Raw genomic sequence first — 25133 nt, 5'->3', positions numbered from 1 at the left:
AGGTTCCTCCTCTGCCAGTGGTTGTACCCGGGCCTCCTCTTCTGCGTGCCCAAGCTGATGTCCCCTTTGTTTGGCAAAGCTGTGCAATAGGCAACTGATTACAATGATCCTTGAGGTCTTGGGTCTTGGCAGTTCTAGACTTCAACCCCAATTCCTCCCGTCCAATCTACCCAAACATCATGACTCCCACCAAGATAGTGGGCATTCACAAACATGACTTTGTGCCTATGGTCACAGACTAGCTGCCCATGAATGAAGTGCATCCCCTTTCTGTTCATGAAGGCTGCAGGAAAGGGGAGGAGCCTCAATCAGTGATACCCTGCACTTTTGGGACCCTGCAATGTGGGAAAAGTGCAGCACTCTCCCACGCTCCCAGCGGCTTTCCGTGGGGAAATGGATGACTAGGTTATCACTGGCAAACAAGGCAACTGGCACCTTCTTTGCTAGATGGACTGCCGGTTGGTAAATTGGGCAGATGTTCTCTGCTGTTGCCTGAAAGGATCTCAGTGGGGTAGAAGTTCCAAGATGTTGGTCAGTTCAATAGGCCCTTGCACAGCTATCCCTGCCCTGGAGTCTGTCTGGCATCAGGAGATAAAATACTTCTGCAACTACCTTCCTAGTAAAACATGGGTGATAGAAGGCCCATCTCCTCAGATGTGTCTAGGTAGGAACACCTTGGCTTGTAGATATGTAAGGGTGGGTGCAGCAAGACCACCTAAGGTGTAACCACACCTCCCCCCTCCAGCCTCCTCCAGTCCTCTGAGATGCCCGTCTTCAGAATTGTGGCTGTGCCAATTTATATTGCAAGTGGCAACAAGCCAAAGGTAGAAGATCCAAAAATATAAAACCTAGGCCACAACTGAAACCAACAACATATCAAATGGAAGCAATGAAATAAAAATGTAATGAACAGAGAAACAAAGTGCTACAGCTGAAAATGCCACTCACCTTAAAGAGTACAAGCTCCCAGATGGCTGAAGAGGCTTTCAGTGCAGTTCCTGTTTGAAATGCACAGTCAATGACCCCAGCATGTACCAGCACAGCAACCAGGTAAATACTGTACTGGAACCTTTGACGAGTGGAAAAAGTTGCCCAAACACAGCCTGGCCACAGAATGGTGATGTCTGTGCTTCAGTGGGTAACTACTAGCATTGCAGCAACTTGCCAAGGCTTCTTCGACAGCACCTCCCAAACCCGCGACCTCTACCACCTAGAAGGACAAGGGCAGCAGGCACATGGGAACAACACCACCTGCACGTTCCCCTCCAAGTCACACACCATCCCGACTTGGAAATATATCGCCGTTCCTTCATCGTCACTGGGTCAAAATCCTGGAACTCCCTTCCTAACAGCACTGTGGGAGAACCTTCACCACACGGACTGCAGTGGTTCAAGAAAGCGGCTCACCACCACCTTCTCAAGGGCAATTAGGAATGGGCAATAAATGCTGGCCTCGCCAGCGACGCCCACATCCCAAGAATGAATTTTTTTTTAAAACTCCACCCAGTGTGGTACAGACGCGCACTCAGACCAGAGAGTCCCAGGTCTGTGCTGAGTAATCTGATCCCAGCCAGGGCAGCGGTCGGGGACCTACATTTGGGCTCAGTGCCCCCCAGGTGAGGGGAGAAAATCAGCCAGAGTTTGTGCTCCTGATCACGATCCAGTAACTGGTGCTGGAAAGTGTGTGTGTGGACACAGGTGAGAACAATACTGGCATGAATAGAAGAATTCTCAAACTCCAGGGCTCAATGTTAGTAGATTCCCCCCAGGCCCTGGGCACCTGGTAGGGTTTCAGGCAGATGAAGAATACAGAGTCGGAGAGAATGATTCAGTCCAGAAATACTGTCAGTGATAAAATTAACAACAGTGATTTATGGACTTTCATTTCCTGTACCCTCCTGCCTCCTCTGAATCCCCCCCCCCTCCTCCTCCTCTGAAGCCCCCCCTCTCCTCCTCCTCTGAAGCCCCCCCTCTCCTCCTCCTCTGAAGCCCCCCCCTCTCCTCCTCCTCTGAAGCCCCCCCTCTCCTCCTCCTCTGAAGCCCCCCCTCTCCTCCCCCTCTGAAGCCCCCCCTCTCCTCCCCCTCTGAAGCCCCCCTCTCCTCCCCCTCTGAAGCCCCCCCTCTCCTCCTCCTCTGGAGCCCCCCCTCTCCTCCTCCTCTGGAGCCCCCCCTCTCCTCCTCCTCTGAAGGCGCCCCCCTCCTCCTCCTCTGAAGGCGCCCCCCTCCTCCTCCTCTGAAGGCGCCCCCCTCCTCCTCCTCTGAAGCCCCCCCCCCTCCTCCTCCTCTGAAGCCCCCCCCTCCTCCTCCTCTGAAGCCCCCCCCTCCTCCTCCTCTGAAGCCCCCCCTCCTCCTCCTCTGAAGCCCCCCCCCCTCCTCCTCCTCTGAAGCCCCCCCCCTCCTCCTCCTCTGAAGCCCCCCCCCTCCTCCTCCTCTGAAGCCCCCCCCCTCCTCCTCCTCTGAAGCCCCCCCTCTCCTCCTCCTCTGAAGCCCCCCCTCTCCTCCTCCTCTGAAGCCCCCCCTCTCCTCCTCCTCTGAAGCCCCCCCTCTCCTCCTCCTCTGAAGCCCCCCCTCTCCTCCTCCTCTGAAGCCCCCCCTCTCCTCCTCCTCTGAAGCCCCCCCTCTCCTCCTCCTCTGAAGCCCCCCCTCTCCTCCTCCTCTGAAGCCCCCCCTCTCCTCCTCCTCTGAAGCCCCCCCTCTCCTCCCCCTCTGAACCCCCACAAGTCTTCCCTGACGTCAGTGGGGTCCTGGAAGCTCCATTAGGAGGCAGGTCCTCGCTGGTGTGAGCACACACTCTGATTAACCATCACTATATGCTGGAGTTTCTAACCCTGCTCCCCTCCTCCTCTCCCCCCAGGATGTCGATGATGCTGCTTTGATTCGGATCGACCTGGAGCGAAAAATTGAGTCCCTGCAGGACGAGATCGACTTCCTGAGGAAAGTCCACGATGAGGTAAGGAGGCTCCGCCCACTGTGGCCAGGGATGAACAGCAGGTAACGGGGATCCGACTGGACTCTGGCCACAGTGATCCAGCTCCTTTCTCCCTCACACCGACAGGCCGCCTGATTAGTTTAAAGAGCCGAGTGTGGCCCTCTTTAAATCAGATGAAAACTTTAAATTGTGAACCCGCAAGGCCAGGTTTCAACCATGTGACTCAGAAAGCTGAAGACTTGAGTTGACTGTTGTTGATATCAACACCTTGTTTGATATTCCTCTGTCCACCATTTAAACAGGACATTAATTCATTTAAAATATACAACTTAACTCCCCCACTAAAACAGCAGGCAGAAGAATATAACATGGAATGGATTAACTGCCGTCATCCAATACTGCCATCAGTAATTTCTAGACGACAGAGTTTATCAAACATTCCCACAGCCCACCATTTAACATTAAGGACATTGGTGTCTCTGTGATAACAGTCCTAGGCCCAAGGCTCTGCCACATACTCAAGCATTTGGGTCATGAATGAGTTACGTGCAATGGGCAGGCCAGGGAACTTGGGGCTGTGCCAGCCGTGGGTTCACGGGCTGATGCCAGGGCGCCATTTGGTGTGGAGATCGAAACAGACTGATCGGACTCGACATCTTCAGCCGACCATGGGAAAAACTGACTCTCTCTCTCTCTCTCTGCTGCCAGTCGGGCCACCTACACTGCGCGTGACACCGAGGGGGCACGGTCTGTGCACCAGCAGTCAGTGCCCCTTCAGAAGGTGAAAGTACCCACTGTGATGGTGCCCAGGTGCCACTGATCTCAGTGATGGTGCCAGGACGGACAGGTGAGGGGTGTTCATATCAGAGAGCCAAGGGCCACGTACAATGGCCAGGTTAGTCCAAACAAAACGTTTGTATATCCCAAGGCGCACATACTAATGCAACACAAATTAAATTGGTTAGACCGTTTACTGATATATAGAACGTCCCTGGGCGCTCTCGGGCACAGGGCCCCTGGGCACTGGGTGCTCTCGGGCACAGGGCCCCTGGGCACTGGGTGCTCTCGGGCACTGGGTGCTCTCGGGCACAGGGCCCCTGGGCACTGGGTGCTCTCGGGCACTGGGTGCTCTCGGGCACAGGGCCCCTGGGCACTGGGTGCTCTCGGGCACAGGGCCCCTGGGCACTGGGTACTCTCGGGCACAGGGCCCCTGGGCACTGGGTACTCTCGGGCACAGGGCCCCTGGGCACTGGGTGCTCTCAGGCACTGGGTGCTCTCGGGCACAGGGCCCCTGGGCACTGGGTGCTCTCGGGCACAGGGCCCCTGGGCACTGGGTGCTCTCGGGCACAGGGCCCCTGGGCACTGGGTGCTCTCGGGCACAGGGGCCCCTGGGCACTGGGTGCTCTCGGGCACAGGGGCCCCTGGGCAATGTGCTGTCTGACCGATGCCCTCACCCCCCTTTCCTATTCTTGCTCCGTTAGGAAATGCGGGAACTGCAGGATCAGTTGCAGATGCAGCAGGTCCATGTTGAGGTGGACCTGTCCAAGCCGGACCTCACCGCTGCCCTCAAGGACATTCGCACTCAGTACGAGTCTGTGGCCAGCAAGAACATGCAAGAGGCTGAGGAATGGTACAAGTCTAAGGTAAGCAATCTCCACACCTTGAGCTCACAGTGACGACCTCCGGCCCTGCCTCAGCAAGGAAGAAAGAGCTTGCATTTATATTGCGCCTTTCACAAAGCGTTTTATAGCCAATGAAGTAGTTTTGAAGTGTAGTCACTGTTGTAATGTAGGAAACGTGGAAGCCAATTTGCACACAGCAAGATCCCACAAACAGCAATGAGAGAAATGACCAGATAATCTGTTTTAGGTGTTGATTGAGGGATAAATATTGGCCTGGACACTCCCCTGCTCTTCCTCGAAATAGTGCTGTGAGATCTTTTACATCCACCTGAGAGGGCAGGTGGGGCCTCAGTTTAACGTCTCATCCGAAAGACGGCACCTCCAACAGTGCAGCACTCCCTCAGTACTACGCTGGGAGTGTCATAGAATCACAGAATCACAGAAGGTTACAGCATGGAAGGAGGCCATTCAGCCCATCGAGTCCGCGCTGGCTCTATGCATGAGCAATCCGGCTAGTCCCACTCTCCCGCCCTATCCCCGTAGCCCTGCACATTTTTGGTTTCAAGTACTTATCCAGTTCCCTTTTGAAGGCCACGATTGAATCTGCCTCCATGACCCCCTCGGGCAGTGCTTTCCAGACCCTAACCACTCGCTGTGTAAAAAAGTTTTTCCTCATGTCACCTTTGATTCTTTTGCCAATCACCTTAAATCTATGTCCTCTGTTTCTTGACCCTTCCGCCAATGGGAACAGTTTCTCTCTATCTACTCTGTCTGGACCCTTCATGATTTTGAATACCTCTATCAAATCTCCTCTCAACCTTCTCTGTTCCAAGGAGAACAACCCCAGCTTCTCCAGTCTATCCACATAACTGAAGTCCTTCATCCTTGGAATCATTCTAGTAAATCTTTTCTGCACCCTCTCTAAGGCCTTCACATCCTTCCTAAAGTGTGGTGCCCAGAACTGGACACAATACTCCAGCTTTGGCCAAACCAGTGTTTTATAAAGGTTCATCATGACTTCCTTGCTTTTGTACTCTATGCCTCTATTTATAAAGCCCAGGATCCCGTATGCTTTTTAACCATTTTCTCAACCTGCCCTGCCACCTTCAACGATTTGTGCACATATACCCCCAGATCTCTCTGTTCCTCTACCCCTTTTGTGCCCTCTAGTTTATATTGCCTCTCCTCATTTTTCCTACCGAAATGCATTATCTCGCATTTTTCCGTGTTAAACTTCATCTGCCAAGTGGCCGCCCATGCCACCAGTGTGTCTATAAGCTCCTAAAGTCTATCACTACCCTCCTCACTGTTCACTACTCTTCCATTACAAATTTTGAAATTGTGCCCAAGTCATTAATATATATCAAAAAAAGCAGTGGTCCCAGCACCGACCCCTGGAGAACACCACTGTACACCTCCCTCCAGTCAGAAAAACAACCATTCACCACTACTCTCTGTTTCCTGTCATTCAGCCAATTCTGTATCCATGTTGCTACTGCCCCCTTTATTCCATGGGCCACAATCTTGATGATAAGCCTACCGTGCGGCACTTTATCAAACGCCCTTTGAAAGTCCGTATACACCACATCAACTGCATTGCCCTCATCGACCCTCTCTGTTACCTCATCAAAAAACTCTTATCAAGTTGGTTAAACACGATTTGCCTTCAACAAATCCGTGCTGGCTTTCCCTAATAAATCCACACTCGTCCAAGTGACTGTTAATTCTGTCCCGGATTATCGTTACCAAAAGTTTCCCCACCACTGAGGTTAAACTGACTGGCCTATAGTTACCGGGTTAATCCTTACAGCCTTTTATTTGAACAAGGGTGTAACATTTGCAATTCTCCAGTCCTCTGGCACCACTCTCGTATCTAGGGATGTTTGGAAGATTATGACCAGTACCTCTGCAATTTCCACCCTTACTTCCCTCAGCAACTCTAGGATGCATCCCATCCAGGCCAGGTGACTTATCTACTTTAAGTTCAGCTATGTTTTTGCACCTCTTCTTTCTCAATTTTTAGCCCATCCAGTATCTCAACTATATCTTCCTTTACTGAGACTCTGGCAGCACCTTCTTCCTTGGTAAAGAGATCGTGAGCAAGATGAAGTGGGAAAAAAGGAGCGTATGACAGATTGATAAGTATTCATGCCCACTGCCTCCATGAATAGATCTCCTTTAAGGCCCCTAATTGACCCCACCCCTCCTCATACTACCCGTTTACAGTTAACATGTGTGTAGAAGACTTTTGGATTCCCTTTTATGTTAGCTGTCAATTTATTCTGATACTCTCTCTTTGCCCCTCTTATTTTGTTTCTCACTTCCCCTCTGAACTTTCTATATTTTGCCTGGCTCTCACTTGTGTTATCAACCTGACATCTGTCATATGCCCCTTTTTTCCCACTTCATCTTACTCACTATCTCTTTTGTCATCCAGGGAGTTCTGGCTTTAGTTGCCCTACCTTTCCCCCTTGTGGGAATGTACCTAGACTGTACCCGAACCATCTCCTCTTTAAAGGCCGCCCACTGTTCAATTAGTTTTGCCTGCCAATCTATGATTCCAATTTACCTGGGCCAGATCTGTTCTCATCCCATTGAAATTGGCCCTCCTCCAATTGAGTATTTTTACTTTAGAGTGGTCAGAGTCCTTTTCCATACCTATTCTAAACCTTACGATACTGTGATTGCTGTCGGCATAGACTACGTGCTCAAGTCTCTGGAGTGGGACTTGAACCCACAAGCTTCTGACTCAGAGGCGAGGGTGCTGCCCACTGAGCCACGGCAGAGATTACAATTCACCACTTGGCCAGAACGCCACCAGATAAATGGCTGTTGTCAGTGTGCTCTTGCTGAGGGGGGTCACAGTTTCTTTTTGGCTGTGGGGGAAAACGGAGGTTTGACCCTCAGCAAGCCCAAACAGATCACCATACAAACGGGCTGAATTCAGAATGCCGGGAAGCCAGACCATAATTGAGCGATGATTCCTCTAATCCCCAAAGGTGAATCTTGGAGAATATCGCAAATCAAACGAAAACTAAACTAGAGGGAGTATTTGATGAAGATGTGTTCGGGAGGGATGTTGATTAGCTGACAATACAAAGCTGCAGGATCGCTGGGAGAGTGGGACACTGAGCCCAGCGCTGACCGATAGTGAGACACAGCCCTGACCCACATTTCTCACCTTCTCGTGCTCGCTGTGTTGTTGAACTCCTAACTTTGACCGTTTGTACGCAGTTCTCGGATCTGACCGATGCTGCCACTCGACAGTCAGAAGCCCTTCGCCAGGCCAAGCAGGAGGTGAATGACTATCGTAGGCAGATCCAGTCTCTCACGTGTGACCTGGAGGGGATGAAAGGCACGGTGAGTTCGCGCTACAAGTTCAGTGCACCTGGAAACAGCAGGGCAGGGAGGACCTCTCCGCAATAACCAGGGCAATTTTGGGAAAATCCATCAATATAATGAAGATATGTTTTTGGTTAAAACAAGAATTTTTGTGTTCAATGGAGTGAGTGTTAGCTCTCCGCACTCTGAAACAGCGCAGGCTAGGTGCAGTGTAAAGTTCCAACTGCCCTGGGAATGTTTGATGGGATAGTGTAGAGGGAGCTTTACTCTGTATCTAACCCGTGCTGTACCTGCCCCGGGAGTGTTTGATGGGACAGTGTAGAGGGAGCTTTACTCTGTATCTAACCCATGCTGTCCCTGCCCTGGGAGTGTTTGATGGGACAGTGTAGAGGGAGCTTTACTCTGTATCTAACCCGTGCTGTACCTGCCCTGGGAGTGTTTGATGGGACAGTGTAGAGGGAGCTTTACTCTGTATCTAACCCGTGCTGTACCTGCCCTGGGAGTGTTTGGTGGGACAGTGTAGAGGGAGCTTTACTCTGTATCTAACCCGTGCTGTACCTGCCCTGGGAGTGTTTGGTGGGACAGTGTAGAGGGAGCTTTACTCTGTATCTAACCCGTGCTGTACCTGCCTTTCGTCTTGACATTGTGGTGAAAAATTACTGAAATGAGAAAGAATTTAAATGAAACTGGTGTAATTTCTGCACAATCATTCTGGAGTCCCCATTGTTCGGTCTGGACTATGAATGAAATGCTCTGACTGAGGAGTGCGAAACAGAGTGTCGTTTCATCGCTGGCTCCAAGTGACCTCCAAGTATCCCGATGTGTGATTTTGGGGCCCTGGATATGGGGAGGGGGAGTGGAGATCCACAGATGACCCTGTGCAGAGGGCTGGTACCTACGAGAAGGCGAGGGGGGTGCTGAGTGAGCGGCCCCAAGATATCGGGGAAGGGGGTCACTGGCTGGTATATTAGCAGCCTCAGAATTCCAAGTTCCGAGCACCCCTCCCCTCCCCGCCCCACCGCTACCCACAAAGTCACCAGTCTGTGCTGGTTACACAGTCTCAACCTGGACTACAATTGGCCTTCGTGCTCCTAGATCGGGGAGGGAGAATCAACCAGGGTTCCCGCTCCTGAGTGTGGGCACAGGTGGGAACAGGGTTAAGCTCACCTGCGATGCCCTTCATGTTTGACTGACTCACAAACACCCACTGTCTCGATTCAACAGTTGAGGAGTGGTCACTTGAGTGAGCGTCTGCGGAACCATGTTGTAACATGTGCCGGAACCTTCTGGAAAGGGCGAGGGAAAAGGGAGGGTTAAATTGGCCGCATTTTGTGGAAAAAAAACAAATGATCAGACTTCCGATTCCCTAAACCTGTTGCTGCGATTCTGGATCACGTTCCTCACACTGTCCTGTTTAAGCTCACATATCCGTTCTCTGACAGAACGAGTCGCTGGAGCGTCAGTTACGCGAGATGGAGGAGCGCTTCAATTTTGAGACGGGTAATTACCAGGACACCGTTAGCCACATGGAGCTTGACATCCAGAACCTGAAGGAGGAGATGGCCCGTCACCTGCAGGCGTATCAGGACCTGCTCAATGTCAAGCTGGCCCTGGACATCGAGATTGCCACCTACAGGAAACTGCTGGAGGGAGAGGAGAGCAGGTAAGGGCTGCCCCACACCAGACTCACAGTGAACCAAATCCACAGACAAATCAACAAAAACACCCAACAATCTCTCCCATCACCCGTCCCTCTGTCTGCTGGTTATTCCAGGCCTCGATGAATTCAATGTCACAAATATTCTGATTTGAGCTTCACATAATTATCAGAACAAAGCTTTAGATGCAGGAAAAGTACAAACAACAAACAACAAACCCATCCTCTTTTACAAAGATCAACTCCACCTACCCACCTTCTCACCACATCTCTCTACTCTATCTATCTAACCCGTGCTGTACCTCACCTGGGAGTGTTTGATGGGACAGTGTAGAGGGAGCTTTACTCTGTATCTAACCCGTGCTGTACCTGCCCTGGGAGTGTTTGATGGGACAGTGTAGAGGGAGCTTTACTCTGTATCTAACCACTGCTGTACCTGCCCTGGGAGTGTTTGATGGGACAGTGTAGAGGGAGCTTTACTCTGTATCTAACCCGTGCTGTACTTGCCCCGGGAAAATCTCCTTCCCACCCAAATGCCTTTTCTCAGTCCCATAATCACCAACATCATCATTATCCTCCAGCTCAAACCCTACATGTTTCTAAACTCTTGCAGCAACTGAATTCTCCCCTCTCGCTGCACTCCTTATTTAAAGCTCTCCAGTCTGGCCTCCAGCCCACCCATAACACAGAAGCTCTACTGGCCAACCGGCGTGACTGTGATTGTAGCTCACTGTTGCTGCTCCTCCACCTCTCTGCTGCCTTAGACACTGCCAGCCTCTCCATCATCCCCGGAGCTCTCCCCTCCACACTCCATCTCTGTGCCACCGCACATTCCTAGTTCCACTCCTAGCTGACACGTATTTAAATTTCTTTTGTCCCAATCATTTCCTTTAAGGTTTTTCTCTGCCTGTCTGATTAAATTTGGCATGTCCATCTGAATCCCTCCGAGAAATGATCGACAGGCCAGAGAGACTGGTCAGCAACAAACTGCTACATACAGTTTAATATTCAGAGACTTGCCGTAACTCCATAAATCCACAGTGTGTCGTTGCTTCTGTTCCCTTATCAATGTGCTGCTTAATAAATCTGTTTGGCAGCTTATAGCCTGAGCCACGGTCTAGAGAAGTGTTTATTTATTGCCTTCCAAAGTCGAGGAAGGTCACATGAGGGCGTGAGCTATAACCAGTAAACCAAAGCATGGCTTTGAGAATTTTCACATCGAATTACATAGAATTTTACAGCCCAGAAACAGGCCATTCGGCCCAACAGGTCCATGCCGGTGTTTATGCTCCACACGAGCCTCCTCCCACCGCACTTCATCCAACCGCATTAGCAAAACCTTCTATTCCTCTCCCCCTCAAGTACTTATCTTTTTTTTTATTTGTTCATGGGATGTGGGCGTCGCTGGCAAGGCCGGCATTTATTGCCCACCCCTAATTGCCCTTGAGAAGGTGGTGGTGAGCCGCCTTCTTGAACCGCTGCAGTCCGTGTGGTGAAGGTTCTCCCACAGTGCTGTTAGGAAGGGAGTTCCAGGATTTCGACCCAGCGATGATGAAGGAACGGCGATATATTTCCAAGTCGGGATGGTGTGTGACTTGGAGGGGAACGTGCAGGTGGTGTTGTTCCCATGTCCCTACTGCTCTTGTCCTTCTAGGTGGTAGAGGTTGCGGGTTTGGGAGGTGCTGTCGAAGAAGCCTTGGCGAGCTGCTGCAGTGCATCTTGTAGATGGTACACATTGCAGCCATGGTATGCCGGTGAAGGGAGTGAATGTTTAGGGTGGTGGATGGGGTGCCAATCAAGCAGGCTGCTTTGTCCTGGATGGTGTCGAGCTTCTTGAGTGTTGTTGGAGCTGCACTCATCCAGACAAATTGAGAGTATTCCATCACACTCCTGACTTGTGCCTTGTAGATGGTGGAAAGGCTTTGGGGAGTCAGGAGGTGAGTCACTCGCCGCAGAATACCCAGCCTCTGACCTGCTCTTGTAGTCACAGTATTTATGTGGCTGGTTCAGTTAAGTTTCTGGTCAATGGTGACCCCCAGGATGTTGATTGTGGGGGATTTGGCGATGCTAATGCCGTTGAATGACATGGGGAGGTGGTTAGACTCTCTCTTGTTGGAGATGGTCATTGCCTGGCACTTGTCTGGTGCAAATGTTACTTGCCACTTATGAGCCCAAGCCTGGATGTTGTCCAGGTTTTGCTGCATGAGGCCACGGAATGCTTCATTATCTGAGGGGTTGTGGATGGAACTGAACACTGTGCAATCATCAGCGAACATCCCCATTTCTGACCTTATGATGGAGGGAGGGTCATTGATGACGCAGCTGAAGATGGTTGGGCCTAGGACACTGCCCTGAGGAACTCCTGCAGCAATGTCCCAGGGCTGAGATGATTGGCCTCCAACAACCACTACCATCTTCCTTTGTGCTAGGTATGACTCCAGCCACTGGAGAGTTTTCCCCCGATTCCCATTGACTTCAATTTTACTAAGGTGCCTTGGTGCGACACTCGGTCAAATACTGCTTTTATGTCAAGGGCAGTCACTCTCACCTCACCTCTGGAATTCAGCTCTTTTGTCCAGGTTTGGACCAAGGCTGTAATGAGGTCTGGAGCCGAGTGGTCCTGGCGGAACCCAAACTGAGCATCGGTGAGCAGGTTATTGGTGAATAAGTGTCGCTTGATAGCACTGTCGACGACACCTTCCATCACTTTGCTGATGATTGAGAGTAGGCTGATGGGGTGGTAATTGGCCGGTTTGGATTTGTCCTGCTTTTTGTGGACAGGACATACCTGGGCAATTTTCCACATTGTCTGGTAGATGCCAGTGTTGTAGCTGTACTGGAACAGCTTGGCTAGAGGCGCGGCTAGTTCTGGAGCACAAGTCTTCAGAACTACAGCCGGGATGTTGTCGGGGCCCATAGCCTTTGCTGTATCCAGTGCACTCAGCCGTTTCTTGATATCACATGGAGTGAATCGAATTGGCTGAAGACTGGCTTCTGTGATGGTGTGGATATCGGGAGGAGGCTGAGATGGATCATCCACTCGGCATTTCTGGCTGAAGATGGTTTAGCTTCCCCTTAAATACATCTATGGTATTCACCTCAACTACTCCTTGTGGTAGCGAGTTCCACATTCTAACCACTCTCTGGGTAAAGAAGTTTCTCCTGAATTCCCGATTGGATTTATTAGTAACTTTTATATTTCTGTTTGACCTCTGCAAATGATCTAGATAATAATACACTCTGGGTCATGGAGACTGAAGACTACAGCACCTACAGGAACAGTCTGAGGCAGTGAACCCAAGGGAAGATTCAGAGTAATTACAAAACGTGTTACCCCCTTGGTGATGTTCCCTAGAACAGGATCAGCTTCCACATGTTTACTGATGATGCCCGGCTCTGCCACACCATCTCCTCACCGATCCTATGGCTGTTGCCATAGCTCCAACTGCCTATCCATTTACGCTAAGATCTGGATGACCCAAAACACCCCTTGACAAAGCCCAAACCATCCTCTTTGACTCCTGCAAGCACCTGCACTCACTGTCCTAGACTTTATCTCAGGTTTATTGCTCGATCCCTGCACCTCTGGCCCTGTATCCCCACTCAACTGCTAGGACCCTAGTCCCTTATTGCCTCAAGGCTGCATTTCTCCGTCACTCTTCTTAGCGGCCTCCTCGCTTCTGCCGTTCATAAGCTATGATACATTCTGAACCCCACGGCCCATGTCTTCCCTGCTGTGAGGCCTGTACCCCGTCACCACGTTCTCACCGAGCTCCACTGGCTTCCCGTATCCCAGGGAATTAATGAGGAGATTCTTGCCTGCAAACCCTGTACAGCCTCACCCCTCCATAGCTCTGTGATCTCCTTTGTATCCACCCACCAATCCTTCAGCCTACTTCTCATTTTCCGCTCCACTATCAGAAGCCATTTTTTTATTATTCTCAGGATGTGGGACTTCTCCTTGAACCTTCTCTGTTCTTAGGAGAACAACCCCAGATTCTCCAGTCTCTCCACGTAACTGAATCCCTCATCCCTGGCACCATTCTAGTAAATCTCTTCTACAGCCTCTCTAAGGCCTTGACATCCTTCCAAAAGTGCGGTGCCCAGAATTGGACACAATACTCCAGCTGAGGCCTAACCAGTGTTTTATAAAGGTTTAGAATAACCTCCTTGTTTTTGTACTCTGTGCCTCTATTAATAAAGCCCAGGATCCCATATGCTTTTTTAACAGCCTTCCCAACTTGTCCTGCCACCTTCAAAGATTTGTGTACGTACACCTCCAGATCTCTGTTCCTGCACCCCCTTTAAATTGTACCATTTAGTTTATATTGCCTCTCTTCATTCTTCCTACCAAAATGTATCACTTCACACTTCTCTGTGTTGAATTTCATCCGCCATGTGTCTGCCCATTTCACCAGTCTATGTCCTCCTGAAGTCTGATACTATCCTCCGCATTGTTTACTACATTTCCGAGTTTCGTGTCATCTGCAAACTTTGAAATTATTCCCTCTATACCCAAATCCAAGTCATTAATACATATCAACAAGAGCAGTCGTCCTAATACTGACCCCTGGGGAACACCACTGTATACTTCCCTCCAGTCTGAGAAACAACCGTTCTCCACTACTCTCTGCTTTCTGACCCTCAGCCAATTTTGTATCCACGCTGCCACTGTCCCTTTAATCCCATGGGCTTGAATTTTGCTAACAAGTCTATTATGTGGTACTTTATCATGTCTTTTGGAAGTCCGTATACACAACATCAACCACACTACCCTCATCAACCCTTTCCATTACTTCATCAAAGAACTCAATCAAGTTCGTCAAAGACAATTTTCCTTTAACAAATCCGTGCTGACTTTCATTTATTAGCCCAGACTTTTCCAAATTCCAATTAATTTTGTCCCAGATTATTGTCTCTAAAAGTTTCCCCACCACCGACATTAGGCTGTCTGACCTGTAATTGCCGCGGTTATGCCTCTTCCCTTTTTTGAACAGGGGTGTAACATTTGCAATCCTCCAGTCCTCTGGCACCATCCCCATATCTGAGGAGGATTGGAAGATTGTGGCCAGAGTCTCCGCAATTTCTATCCTTACTTCCCTCAGTAACCTAGGATGCATCCCATCCGGACCGGGTGACTTTTCTACTTTTGAGTACTGCCAATCTTTTAAGTACCTCCTCTTTATCTATTTTTATCCTATACAATATCGCTACTACCTCCTTTACTGGTACAATGGCAGCATCCTCTTCTCTAGTGAAGACGGATGCAAAGTATTCATTTAGTACCTCAGCCATGCCCTCTGCCTCCACAAGAAGATCTCCTTTTTTGTTCCTAATTGGTCCCACCCTTTTACTATTTACATGTTTATAAATGGTGATGACCCATGTTAGCCGCTGATCTATTCTCATACCCTCTCTTTGCCCCTCTTATTCCCTTTTTTTAGATCTCCTCTGTACTCTCTGTATTCAGCCTGGTTCTCTACGGTATTATGAACCTTATATTTGTCATAAGCCTCCTTTTTCTGTTTCATTTTAATCTCTATAGCATTAGTGATTCAGGGAGCTCTAGCTTTGGATGCCCTTCCTTTCCCCTCGTGGGATTGTATCTACTCTGTACCCAGACCATCTTCTCTTTAAAGGCCTCCCATTGTTCAATTACTGTTTTGCCACCAATTTTTCATTCCAATCCACCTGGGCAAAATTCCCTTTTAACTCACTGAAATTAGCCCTCCTCCAGTTAAGTATTTTTACGTTTGATTTTTCCTTGTCCTTTTCCATAACTATTGTAAACCTAATGATATTATGATCACTGTTCCCCAAATGCTCCCCCACTGAAACATGCTCCATTTGCCCCACTTCATTCCCTAGAACTAGATCCAGCACTGCTTCCTTCCTCATTGGGCTAGAAACAACTGTTCAAGAAAGTTCTCTTGTACATATTTCAGGAATTCCTCCCCCTCTTTGCCCTTTACACTGTTACTGTCCCAGTCTATATTGGGATAATTGAAGTCCCCCATTATCACTACCCTATAGTTCTTGCATCTTTCTGTAATTTGCCTTCAAATTTGCTCCTCTATTTCCTTCCCACTATTTGATGCCCTATAGTCTACACCCAGTAGTGTAACAGCTCCTCTATTGTTCCTTAATTTTAACCAAATAGATTCTGTCTTTGACCCCTCAATGACATCATCCCTTTCCAGTGCAATAACAGTTTCTTAGATCAATACTGTCACCACCCCTCCCTCCTTTGTTTCCTTCAATATCTTTCCTGAATACCTTGTAGCCAGGAATATTAAGCACCGGGTAAGGACGGCAGGTTTCCTTCCCCAAAGGACATTAGTCAACCAGTTGGGCTTTTATGACAGTCAGGTTTCCTTTTTATTTCCAGATTTTTTTAGACGGAATTCTCAAAAGTGTCATGGTGGGGTAAATTATAACATTGAGCCGGGAAGAGGGGTGGGGGAGGGGGGATTTCCAGACGGGAAACCCGGATGTACGGGTTTCCCGGACGTCCTTACGATTTTGACGTGAGGACGCCTTTCAATTTTCTTTCTGTAGGTTTTTCGCCCAACAGCCAACTAGATTGACAGGCCAGCTGTCAGTCGGACGGGAGAGCAGCCAGGGAGCGGATGCCAGCAGGTAAGTCTTAGATCGGTGGGGGAAGGGGGTGGGAATCGGTGATCGGGGGGTGGGGGGGGGGGTCAGCGATCGGTGGGGGGGTCGGCGATCAGTGGGGGGGGGGGGGGTCGGTGATTTGGGGGGGGTCAAAGATCGTGCCGGGTTCGGAGCTAATCGGGGGGTGGGTCAGAGATCGTGGTGGGGGGGGGGTCGGAGATCGTGGAGGGGGGGGGGGTCAGAGATGGTGGGCGGGGTCGGAGATTGTGTGGGGTTCAGCCGATCGCGTGTGTTGGATTGCGGCAGGTAGGCTTGTTGGGTCTGGAGGAAACACTCCTGCTCCTCCTGGCCCACAAGCAGTGCAGTAAAGGCACTCACCTCCTGATCCGGGCCTTCCCCCCTCCTCTTACCTTCCCACCCGCTCCCAACCCACCCATCCTTGGGGTTAAAATTTACCCCATGTTCCCTGGATTACTAGTCCAGTAACATAACCACTACACTACCGTACCCGTACCCATGCCCCTGCCCTGAGGAACTCCTCTATCCCCCCACCCACCCATTCTCCTAGATGCTCCAGCTTCCCACTCTCCGCCTTTAAAAGCCTCTAAGATCACTTCGACTTTTCCTTTCATGCCCCTCTGACCCTCTTCTTCCCTCCCCCCCCCCCACCCCACCATGGTTCGTGCCCCCTCACCACCCACAGCCCTGGAAAGCCCGAGGAGACAAGTGCCTGCATAGAATGCGCTCTGTAGCAGTGGAGGAGTCGTTCTGACAGTCTGAATGTTTAATGGATGTTTGTTTACTTACAGAATTGCAATGCCTGTCCAGAGCTTCTCCTCTCTGCATATCCGAGGTAAGTGTGGACAACAACAACAACTTGCATTTATATAGCGCCTTTAACGTAGTAAAACATCCCAAGGCGCTTCACAGGAGCGATTATCAGACAAAATTTGACACCGAGCCACATAGAGATATTGGGACAGGTGATCAAAAATTGGTCAAAGGGGTAGGTTTTAAGGAATCTTAAAGGAGAAAAGAGAGGCGGAGAGGTTTTGGGTGGGAATTCCAGAGCTTAGGACCTAGGCAGCTGAAGGCACGGCCGCCAATGGTGGAGCGATTAAAATCGGGGATGCGCAAGAGGCCAGAATTGAAGGAGCGCAGAGATCTCGGAGGATTGTAGGGCTGGAGGAGGTTACAGAGATAGGGAGGGGCGAGGCCATGGAGGGATTTGAGAACAAGGATGAGAATTTTAAAATCGAGGCATTGCCGGACCAGGAGGAAATGTAGGTCAGTGAGCACAGGGGGTGATGGGAGAACGTGACTTGGTGCGAGTTAGGATACGGGCAGCAGAGTTTTGGATGAGCTCAAGTTTATGGAGGGTGGAGGATGGGAGGCCGGGAGAGCATTGGAATAGTCAAGTCTAGAGGTAACAAAGGCATGGATGAGAGTTTCAGCAGCAGATGAGCTGAGGCGGGGCGGAGACGGGCGATGTTACCGAGGTGGAAGTAGTAGGACAGGGTTATTGAACCATTGTACAGCGCTGGGACGAGGCAGGATGATGAACAGCAGGGATATTCACCAACATTTCTATTGGATAAGGATGGACCAATAGCTGGAAAACTCAGCCCAGTCTCCGCCCCTCCTCCTCCTCTCGCAGGGGTACAATCACACGGCTGCTCGCTCTCCGGAGGCACCTCCCCCAAGTGGCCATTCGTCAGTCAGTGTCTGCAAGCTATTCTACCCTGGGAAGCATTGTGATCTGGTCATTGTCCTGTCCTCAGCTGACATTCCCTCAGGAGACACTGGGTCAAATTCAGGAGCAGGAACCCCTCCCTAACCCTGGGTGCTGGGTAATCAATACTGGAGCCAAGCAGTCTGTAGTTTTCCAGATCGCTTGGCTCCCAGGGCAGGTACAGCACGGGTTAGATACAGAGTAAAGCTCCCTCTACACTGTCCCATCAAACACTCCCAGGGCAGGTACAGCACGGGTTAGATACAGAGTAAAGCTCCCTCTACACTGTCCCATCAAACACTCCCAGGGCAGGTACAGCACGGGTTAGATACAGAGTAAAGCTCCCTCTACACTGTCCCATCAAACACTCCCGGGGCAGGTACAGCACGGGTTAGATACAGAGTAAAGCTCCCTCTACACTGTCCCATCAAACACTCCCAGGGCAGGTACAGCACGGGTTAGATACAGAGTAAAGCTCCCTCTACACTGTCCCATCAAACACTCCCAGGGCAAGTACAGCACAGGTTAGATACAGAGTAAAGCTCCCTCTACACTGTCCCATCAATCACTCCCAGGGCAGGTACAGCATGGGTTAGATACAGAGTAAAGCTCCCTCTACACTGTCCCATCAAACACTCCCAGGGCAGGTACAGCACGGGTTAGATACAGAGTAAAGCTCCCTCTACACTGTCCCATCAAACACTCCCAGGGCAGGTACAGCACGGGTTAGATACAGAGTAAAGCTCCCTCTACACTGTCCCATCAAACACTCCCAGGGCAGGTACAGCACGGGTTAGATACAGAGTAAAGCTCCCTCTACACTGCCCATCAAACACTCCCAGGGCAGGTACAGCACAGGTTAGATACAGAGTAAAGCTCCCTCTACACTGTCCCATCAAACACTCCCAGGGCAGGTACAGCACAGGTTAGATACAGAGTAAAGCTCCCTCTACACTGTCCCATCAAACACTCCCAGGGCAGGTACAGCACGGGTTAGATACAGAGTAAAGCTCCCTCTACACTGCCCATCAAACACTCCCAGGGCAGGTACAGCACAGGTTAGATACAGAGTAAAGCTCCCTCTACACTGTCCCATCAAACACTCCCAGGGCAGGTACAGCACAGGTTAGATACAGAGTAAAGCTCCCTCTGCACTGTCCCATCAAACACTCCCAGGGCAGGTACAGCACAGGTTAGATACAGAGTAAAGCTCCCTCTACACTGTCCCATCAAACACTCCCAGGGCAGGTACAGCACAGGTTAGATACAGAGTAAAGCTCCCTCTGCACTGTCCCATCAAACACTCCCAGGGCAGGTACAGCACAGGTTAGATACAGAGTAAAGCTCCCTCTACACTGTCAGTGACACACTGATGTTGCAGTGAGCTCTGCTCTGTCACTCTGCACTCGTCACCGTGGTCTTGCATCAAGTAACTAATCAACAAAGGATCTCAAAAACTAACTGATCTCCCCTAACGCTTCTCCCAGTTCCTGCCCAGGGTCTGATTTCCTCCCCCTCCACTCCCCCTCCCGAAAAGGACCCTGCCACATGTTTGTTGTCTCGATCTGGACCGGTCTACTGTGATTCAATGGCCCGTGCTTTCTCTTCCCGTAGAGACAAGCCTGGAATCTAAAGGCACCTCAGACATTCAAGCAAGAAGGAATATTCTGATAAAAACGGTGGAGACCAGGGATGGACAGGTATGTATTCAAAGGGAGCGTCACTCCGTTCACTTAGTAAGGGAGTGATGGAATCTGTACCCCGGGGTACACTCTACATGGTAGCACTGGCACTGTTCAGTGCTGTGCCCCACATCCACCCACCTTTGCCCAATGCTGGCCCCGATATGAGCTGCTGCCAACTACTGTCGAGTCCAGAAATAACCTCTAAGAACAAAATCGCCCCTAAAGTAAAAAGAAAATAAAAGCTTGCATTTATATAGCGTCGTTCACAACCTCAGGACCACCCATAGCTTTACAGCCAATGAAATACTGTTGAAGTATAGTCGCTGTTGTAATGTAGGAAGCCAATTTGCGCACAGCAAGATCCCACAAACAGCAATGTGATAATGACCAAATAATCTGTTTTTTTAGGTATTTGGATGAGGGATAAATATTGGCCAAGACAGCAGGGAGAACTCCCCTGCTGTTCTTCGAAATAGTGTCATGGGATCTTTTACGTCCACCTGAGAGGGTAGAAGGGGCCTCGGTTTAAAGTCTCATCCAAAAGACGGCACCTCTGACAGTGCAGCACCCCCTCAGTATGTCTCCAGCCACACAAACTGGGCCAAGATGACGATGACCCTCGGACTGTCCCTGGCCATTGCAGTGTTGCCCCTCCGTGTGGCGTGGGTGAGATCAGAAATCTCACTGGTTGGTGAGTCGGGGTTAAAGGCCATGCCCTTTCTCTCTGCCGTCATGGGTTCATCCTGAGGGTTTTTTTTTGTTAAAATACATTTTTCTTGTTCAAAAAATAAAATTGTCCAGGAGATCAAATTGAAACCCCAACATCTGAGGAGGGATGAACCACATCCTCTCTGACCGATTTTTTTTTTCTACCCACAGGTAATCAACGAGTCCAGTCCAGAGCGCAAGGAACTGCCATAAGGGGCTGGTCCTGTCCCAGCGGAGCGAGCAGCAGCTTAGTATGAAGACCCCACTTCAGTAGCCAGCTAGCAGATCTAGAGTAGACTGCTGTAGCCATTTTTGGAGTAGGTCGGAGAAAGAAGGCAAGTGGAATCCTGGGATTATGTGACACCGAGAAAGTGGACACAGCCTCATCCAGAAACGCATTTAACAAGCTCAAGCCTAAAACTGAATTGTGCTGTATTTACAACTACAGTTGGGTTGACTTGACTTGGTTTGTGTTGGTTTGAGCTATTTTAGTATTGTAACAGTAAGATTTTTGATAGTTACTTTTCATCTTTAATAACTGGAGACAGCCCTTTTTCCATGAATATTGAGTTCTCTTCTGGCTTTACCTTTGAATTTGATTTAAGAATGAGCATGGTTTGACCCAGGCAGGTTTGGATGCGTGCGCACAACAGACACCAGGAAGTCCCGCCCCCACTTAAAGCCAACGGGCCGATACTTAAAGGGGCAATGTACCTCATTGGAATAGTTTTTGTGTTTTGCAAAAGTTAAACAAAATTAACCTTACCTGTTCGGGTTTCCCATCGCTTCTGATTCACGTCAGGTGAAAGAAGAGGGGAATTGCCGGATCCATGAGGTAAGTGCCTTTATTGTACTGTTTGTGGGCCCGGAGGAGCAGGAGTGCTTTATCCAGGCCCAACAAGCTCACCTGGCTGACAGGATCCCGCGATCGGACGTCCCCACCGATGATGGACAGTCCCCTCCCTCACCAACTACCCCCCACCCCGATCCCCGATCCCCGATGCTGGCTGGACACCCCCGATGTTGTCCACCTCCTCCCCCCAGCCCCTTTTTTCCAGGGCTCACAATCGCTCTCTTCCTCCTGTCCTTCTCTCCGATTCGCGGATCCTTTCCCTCATGAAAGGTAACCAGCCCGTCAATCTGGCTGTCTGGCGCGTGGGAAACCCAGAAGCACAAATACTCACCTTCAATTGAGTTGCGATCACTTGGCTTCTGGGTTCCCCATACGAATATTTATGGGCAAGCTGGGTTCCCAGCTCCGAGTTAAAATTATACCCAATGTCCTTCCCAATACCCCTGTACACAGGGACTGAGGCAAAGTCCCTCCGATACCCCTGTACACAGGGACTGAGGAGCTGTCTCTCCAATACCCCTGTACACAGGGACTGAGGAGCTGTGTCTCCAATACCCCTGTACACAGGGACTGAGGAGCTGTCTCTCCAATACTCCTGTACACAGTGACTGAAAGGCTGTCTCTCTGATACCCCTGTACACAGGGACTGAGGAGCTGTCTCTCCAATATCCCTGTACACAGTGACTGAAAGGCTGTGTCTCCAATACCCCTGTACACAGGGACTGAGGGGCTGTCTCTCCGATACCCCTGTACACAGGGACTGAGGAGCTGTCTCTCCGATACCCCTGTACACAGGGACTGAGGAGCTGTCTCTCCAATATCCCTGTACACAGTGACTGAAAGGCTGTGTCTCCAATACCCCTGTACACAGGGACTGAGGGGCTGTCTCTCCGATACCCCTGTACACAGGGACTGAGGAGCTGTCTCTCCGATACCCCTGTACACAGGGACTGAGGAGCTGTCTCTCCGATACCCCTGTACACAGGGACTGAGGAGCTGTCTCTCCGATATCCCTGTACACAGGGACTGAGGGGCTGTCTCTCCGATATCCCTGTACACAGGGACTGAGGAGCTGTCTCTCCGATATCTCTGTACACAGGGACTGAGGAGCTGTCTCTCCGATATCCCTGTACACAGGGACTGAGGAGCTGTGTCTCTGATATCTCTGTACACAGGGACTGAGGAGCTGTCTCTCCGATATCCCTGTACACAGGGACTGAGGAGCTGTGTCTCCGATATCTCTGTACACAGGGACTGAGGGGCTGTCTCTCCGATATCCCTGTACACAGGGACTGAGGAGCTGTGTCTCCGATATCTCTGTACACAGGGACTGAGGAGCTGTCTCTCCGATATCTCTGTACACAGGGACTGAGGAGCTGTGTCTCCGATATCTCTGTACACAGGGACTGAGGAGCTGTCTCTCCAATCCCCCTGTACACGGGGACTGAGGAGCTGTCTCTCCGATATCTCTGTACACAGGGACTGAGGAGCTGTCTCTCCGATATCTCTGTACACAGGGACTGAGGGGCTGTCTCTCCGATATCCCTGTACACAGGGACTGAGGAGCTGTGTCTCCGATATCTCTGTACACAGGGACTGAGGAGCTGTCTCTCCGATACCCCTGGACACAGTGACTGAAAGGCTGTCTCTCCAATACCCCTGTACACAGGGACTGAGGAAACACTTCCCATTTTCCTTTCTGATAACCGTAGACTGTTAATTTTTGATTTTGGCCCAGAAAGGGTGGTGGTGTCTATCAGTGAACCCAGGATGCCATGTTGCTATGTTTAAATGATGGGATTAACCAGCCCAGCACCCCTCATCATCCAGTGCCAGAATGGCACAATGCCTAACTCCAGGAACAGCAGAAAGAATAGAACAGATTTGATTCTAACAAATGCGTCTCCTGTTCAGATTGATTCATCTCTGAATGTGACGGCACCTGTTTTAACTAAAACAAGGGAAGAATTCTTTTCCTGAACCTGCGTGCCCTCAGTAACATTCTAACAGCCTGCCGTTTGGAGACTCTTTGTAACTGCTTTGTACTCACCGCCTTTGTCTAAAAGGCTGATTGCTTTTCTAATGCAAAGATAACAATAAAAAGATTTAAACCAGAAGAGCTTTTGAGTTTTTAAGGCAAAAGTCGGTGTAATTTGGATCTGAGTCTGTGCGACCAGGGTAAAGCTTAATGGTGAGATTAATTAAAATCATTTTTTAAACGTTCATTCTCGGGATGAGGGCGTCGCTGGCAAGGCCGGCATTTATTGTCCATCCCTGATTGACCTGAGAAGGTGATGGTGGGCCTTCTTGAACCGCTGATAGTGGTTTGATACAATTGAATGGCTTGCTGGACCACTTCAGAGGGCAGTTAAGAGTCAACCACATAGGTGTGGGACTGGAATCATACATAGACCCAGTCCGGGTAAGGACGGCAGGTTTCCTTCCCTAAAGGACATTAATGAACCAGTTGGGTTTTTATAACGATCCAACAGCTTCATGGTCACTTTTATGATACCAGCTATTTTTTTATATATCCAGATTTTTTTAAACTGAATTCAAATTGTCATGGTATGATTTCATGTTCTCTGGATTATTAGTCCTGGCCTCCAGATTACTCGTCCAATACCATAACCACTGCAACACCGTACCCTCAAGTCGATTTTCAGACCTCATGTTGCTTTGATGCGAAAAGATGGCCGGTTGGGTTTTGCTCAGTGCATCAGTGTGTAAATTGGATGTTGTCTTTGTCAAAGTGTGAACATGGGATGGGTGTGTGGTCTCACACTGCACTCTGGGACCTGTTGTCCTTGTGATGGTCCTTGTAGGGATCTGGCATCACACAGAAGACTGAGTGCTTTCTCTACATCATTTTAATCATTAATAAAGTAACAAACTCATGTGTGGACTGAGAGCTTCAAATAATATAGACAAGATTGTCTAGCTGTACTCAGTAGTCCTGGTACAATCAATAAGGCAGGAGCAGTGAAGCCAGGCACCTGGCCTGCTCTTCACGGTGTGAGTACACTATTCTGCTTCACACTGAAGGAATTGCCCAGCTGGATATGTTTGGGATTCTGTCCAATCTTGAGGAGTCTCTCAACCCAGCCACAAGGTGCAATCAGACACCCGGCCTACGTCCGAATCCAGCTCAGATCCATGGAATGAACGCCTGCTACCTCTGATGGCCGTAAGGGTCCTTGGTGAAATGAGTTTGGAGCAGCGTCCTAAGGGGCGCTCCGTTCCCCAGTACTGCACCTTGATGAGAACCAAAGACCAGAACATTGGAAGAGGGCTGTGAGCTGGTGACAGTCCTCTCTGTCAAGCAATAATGTAGAAGAGAGAGTTAAGAAACAATAGAGGTGCCATTACACAATTAGTGGGAAGGATATAGAGGAGCAAATTTGCAGGGAAATTACAGAGAGGTGCAAAAGCCATAAAGTTGTGATAATGAGGGACTTCAACTATCCTAATATAGACTGGGATAGTAATAGTGTAAAGGGCAAAGAGGGGGAGGAATTTTTGAAGTGTGCTCAGGAGAACTTTCTTGAACAGTATGTTTCCAGCCCAACGAGGAAGGAGGCATTGCTGGATCTGGTTCTAGGGAATGAGGCGGGCCAAGTGGAGCAAGTGTCAGTGAGGGAACATTTAGGGAACATCCAACATAGTATCATAAGGTTTAGAATAGCAATGGAAAAGAACATGGACCACCCTAAAGTAAAAATTCTCAATTGGAGGAGGGCCAATTTCAATGGGATGAGAACAGATCTAGCACAGGTAAATTGGAATCAAAGATTGGCAGGCAAAACTGTAATTGAACAATGGGCGGCCTTTAAGGAGGAGATGGTTTGGGTACAGTCTAGGTACATTCCCATGAGGCAGAAAGGGAGGGCAACTAAAGCCAGAGCTCCCTGGATGACAAAAGAGATAGTGAGTAAGATGAAGTGGGAAAAAAAGAGGTGTATGGCATTCTGAATTCAGCCCGTTTGTATG

At 49.8% G+C, this 25133-nt stretch overlaps 1 protein-coding gene across 1 annotated transcript in view; it reads left to right on the top strand.

Moving 5' to 3' along the window:
• Nucleotides 1–23260, top strand: part of gfap (glial fibrillary acidic protein) — a 35804-nt gene extending 12544 nt beyond the window's left edge. The window contains exons 3-9 of the mRNA XM_067969273.1: nucleotides 2855–2950; nucleotides 4411–4572; nucleotides 7786–7911; nucleotides 9336–9556; nucleotides 16975–17018; nucleotides 19512–19597; nucleotides 20462–23260. Coding sequence (XP_067825374.1) covers nucleotides 2855–2950; nucleotides 4411–4572; nucleotides 7786–7911; nucleotides 9336–9556; nucleotides 16975–17018; nucleotides 19512–19597; nucleotides 20462–20503 — 777 coding nt within the window. The 3' untranslated portion in view covers nucleotides 20504–23260. The remainder of the gene's footprint in view (nucleotides 1–2854; nucleotides 2951–4410; nucleotides 4573–7785; nucleotides 7912–9335; nucleotides 9557–16974; nucleotides 17019–19511; nucleotides 19598–20461) is intronic.
• The last annotated feature ends 1873 nt before the right edge of the window (nucleotides 23261–25133 follow it).

The sequence above is a fragment of the Heptranchias perlo genome, chromosome 30, assembly GCF_035084215.1.
Source record: "Heptranchias perlo isolate sHepPer1 chromosome 30, sHepPer1.hap1, whole genome shotgun sequence".
NCBI lineage: Eukaryota > Metazoa > Chordata > Chondrichthyes > Hexanchiformes > Hexanchidae > Heptranchias > Heptranchias perlo.
Note: the sequence above shows the minus strand (reverse complement) of the source record. Positions and strands in the feature narration are given on the sequence as shown.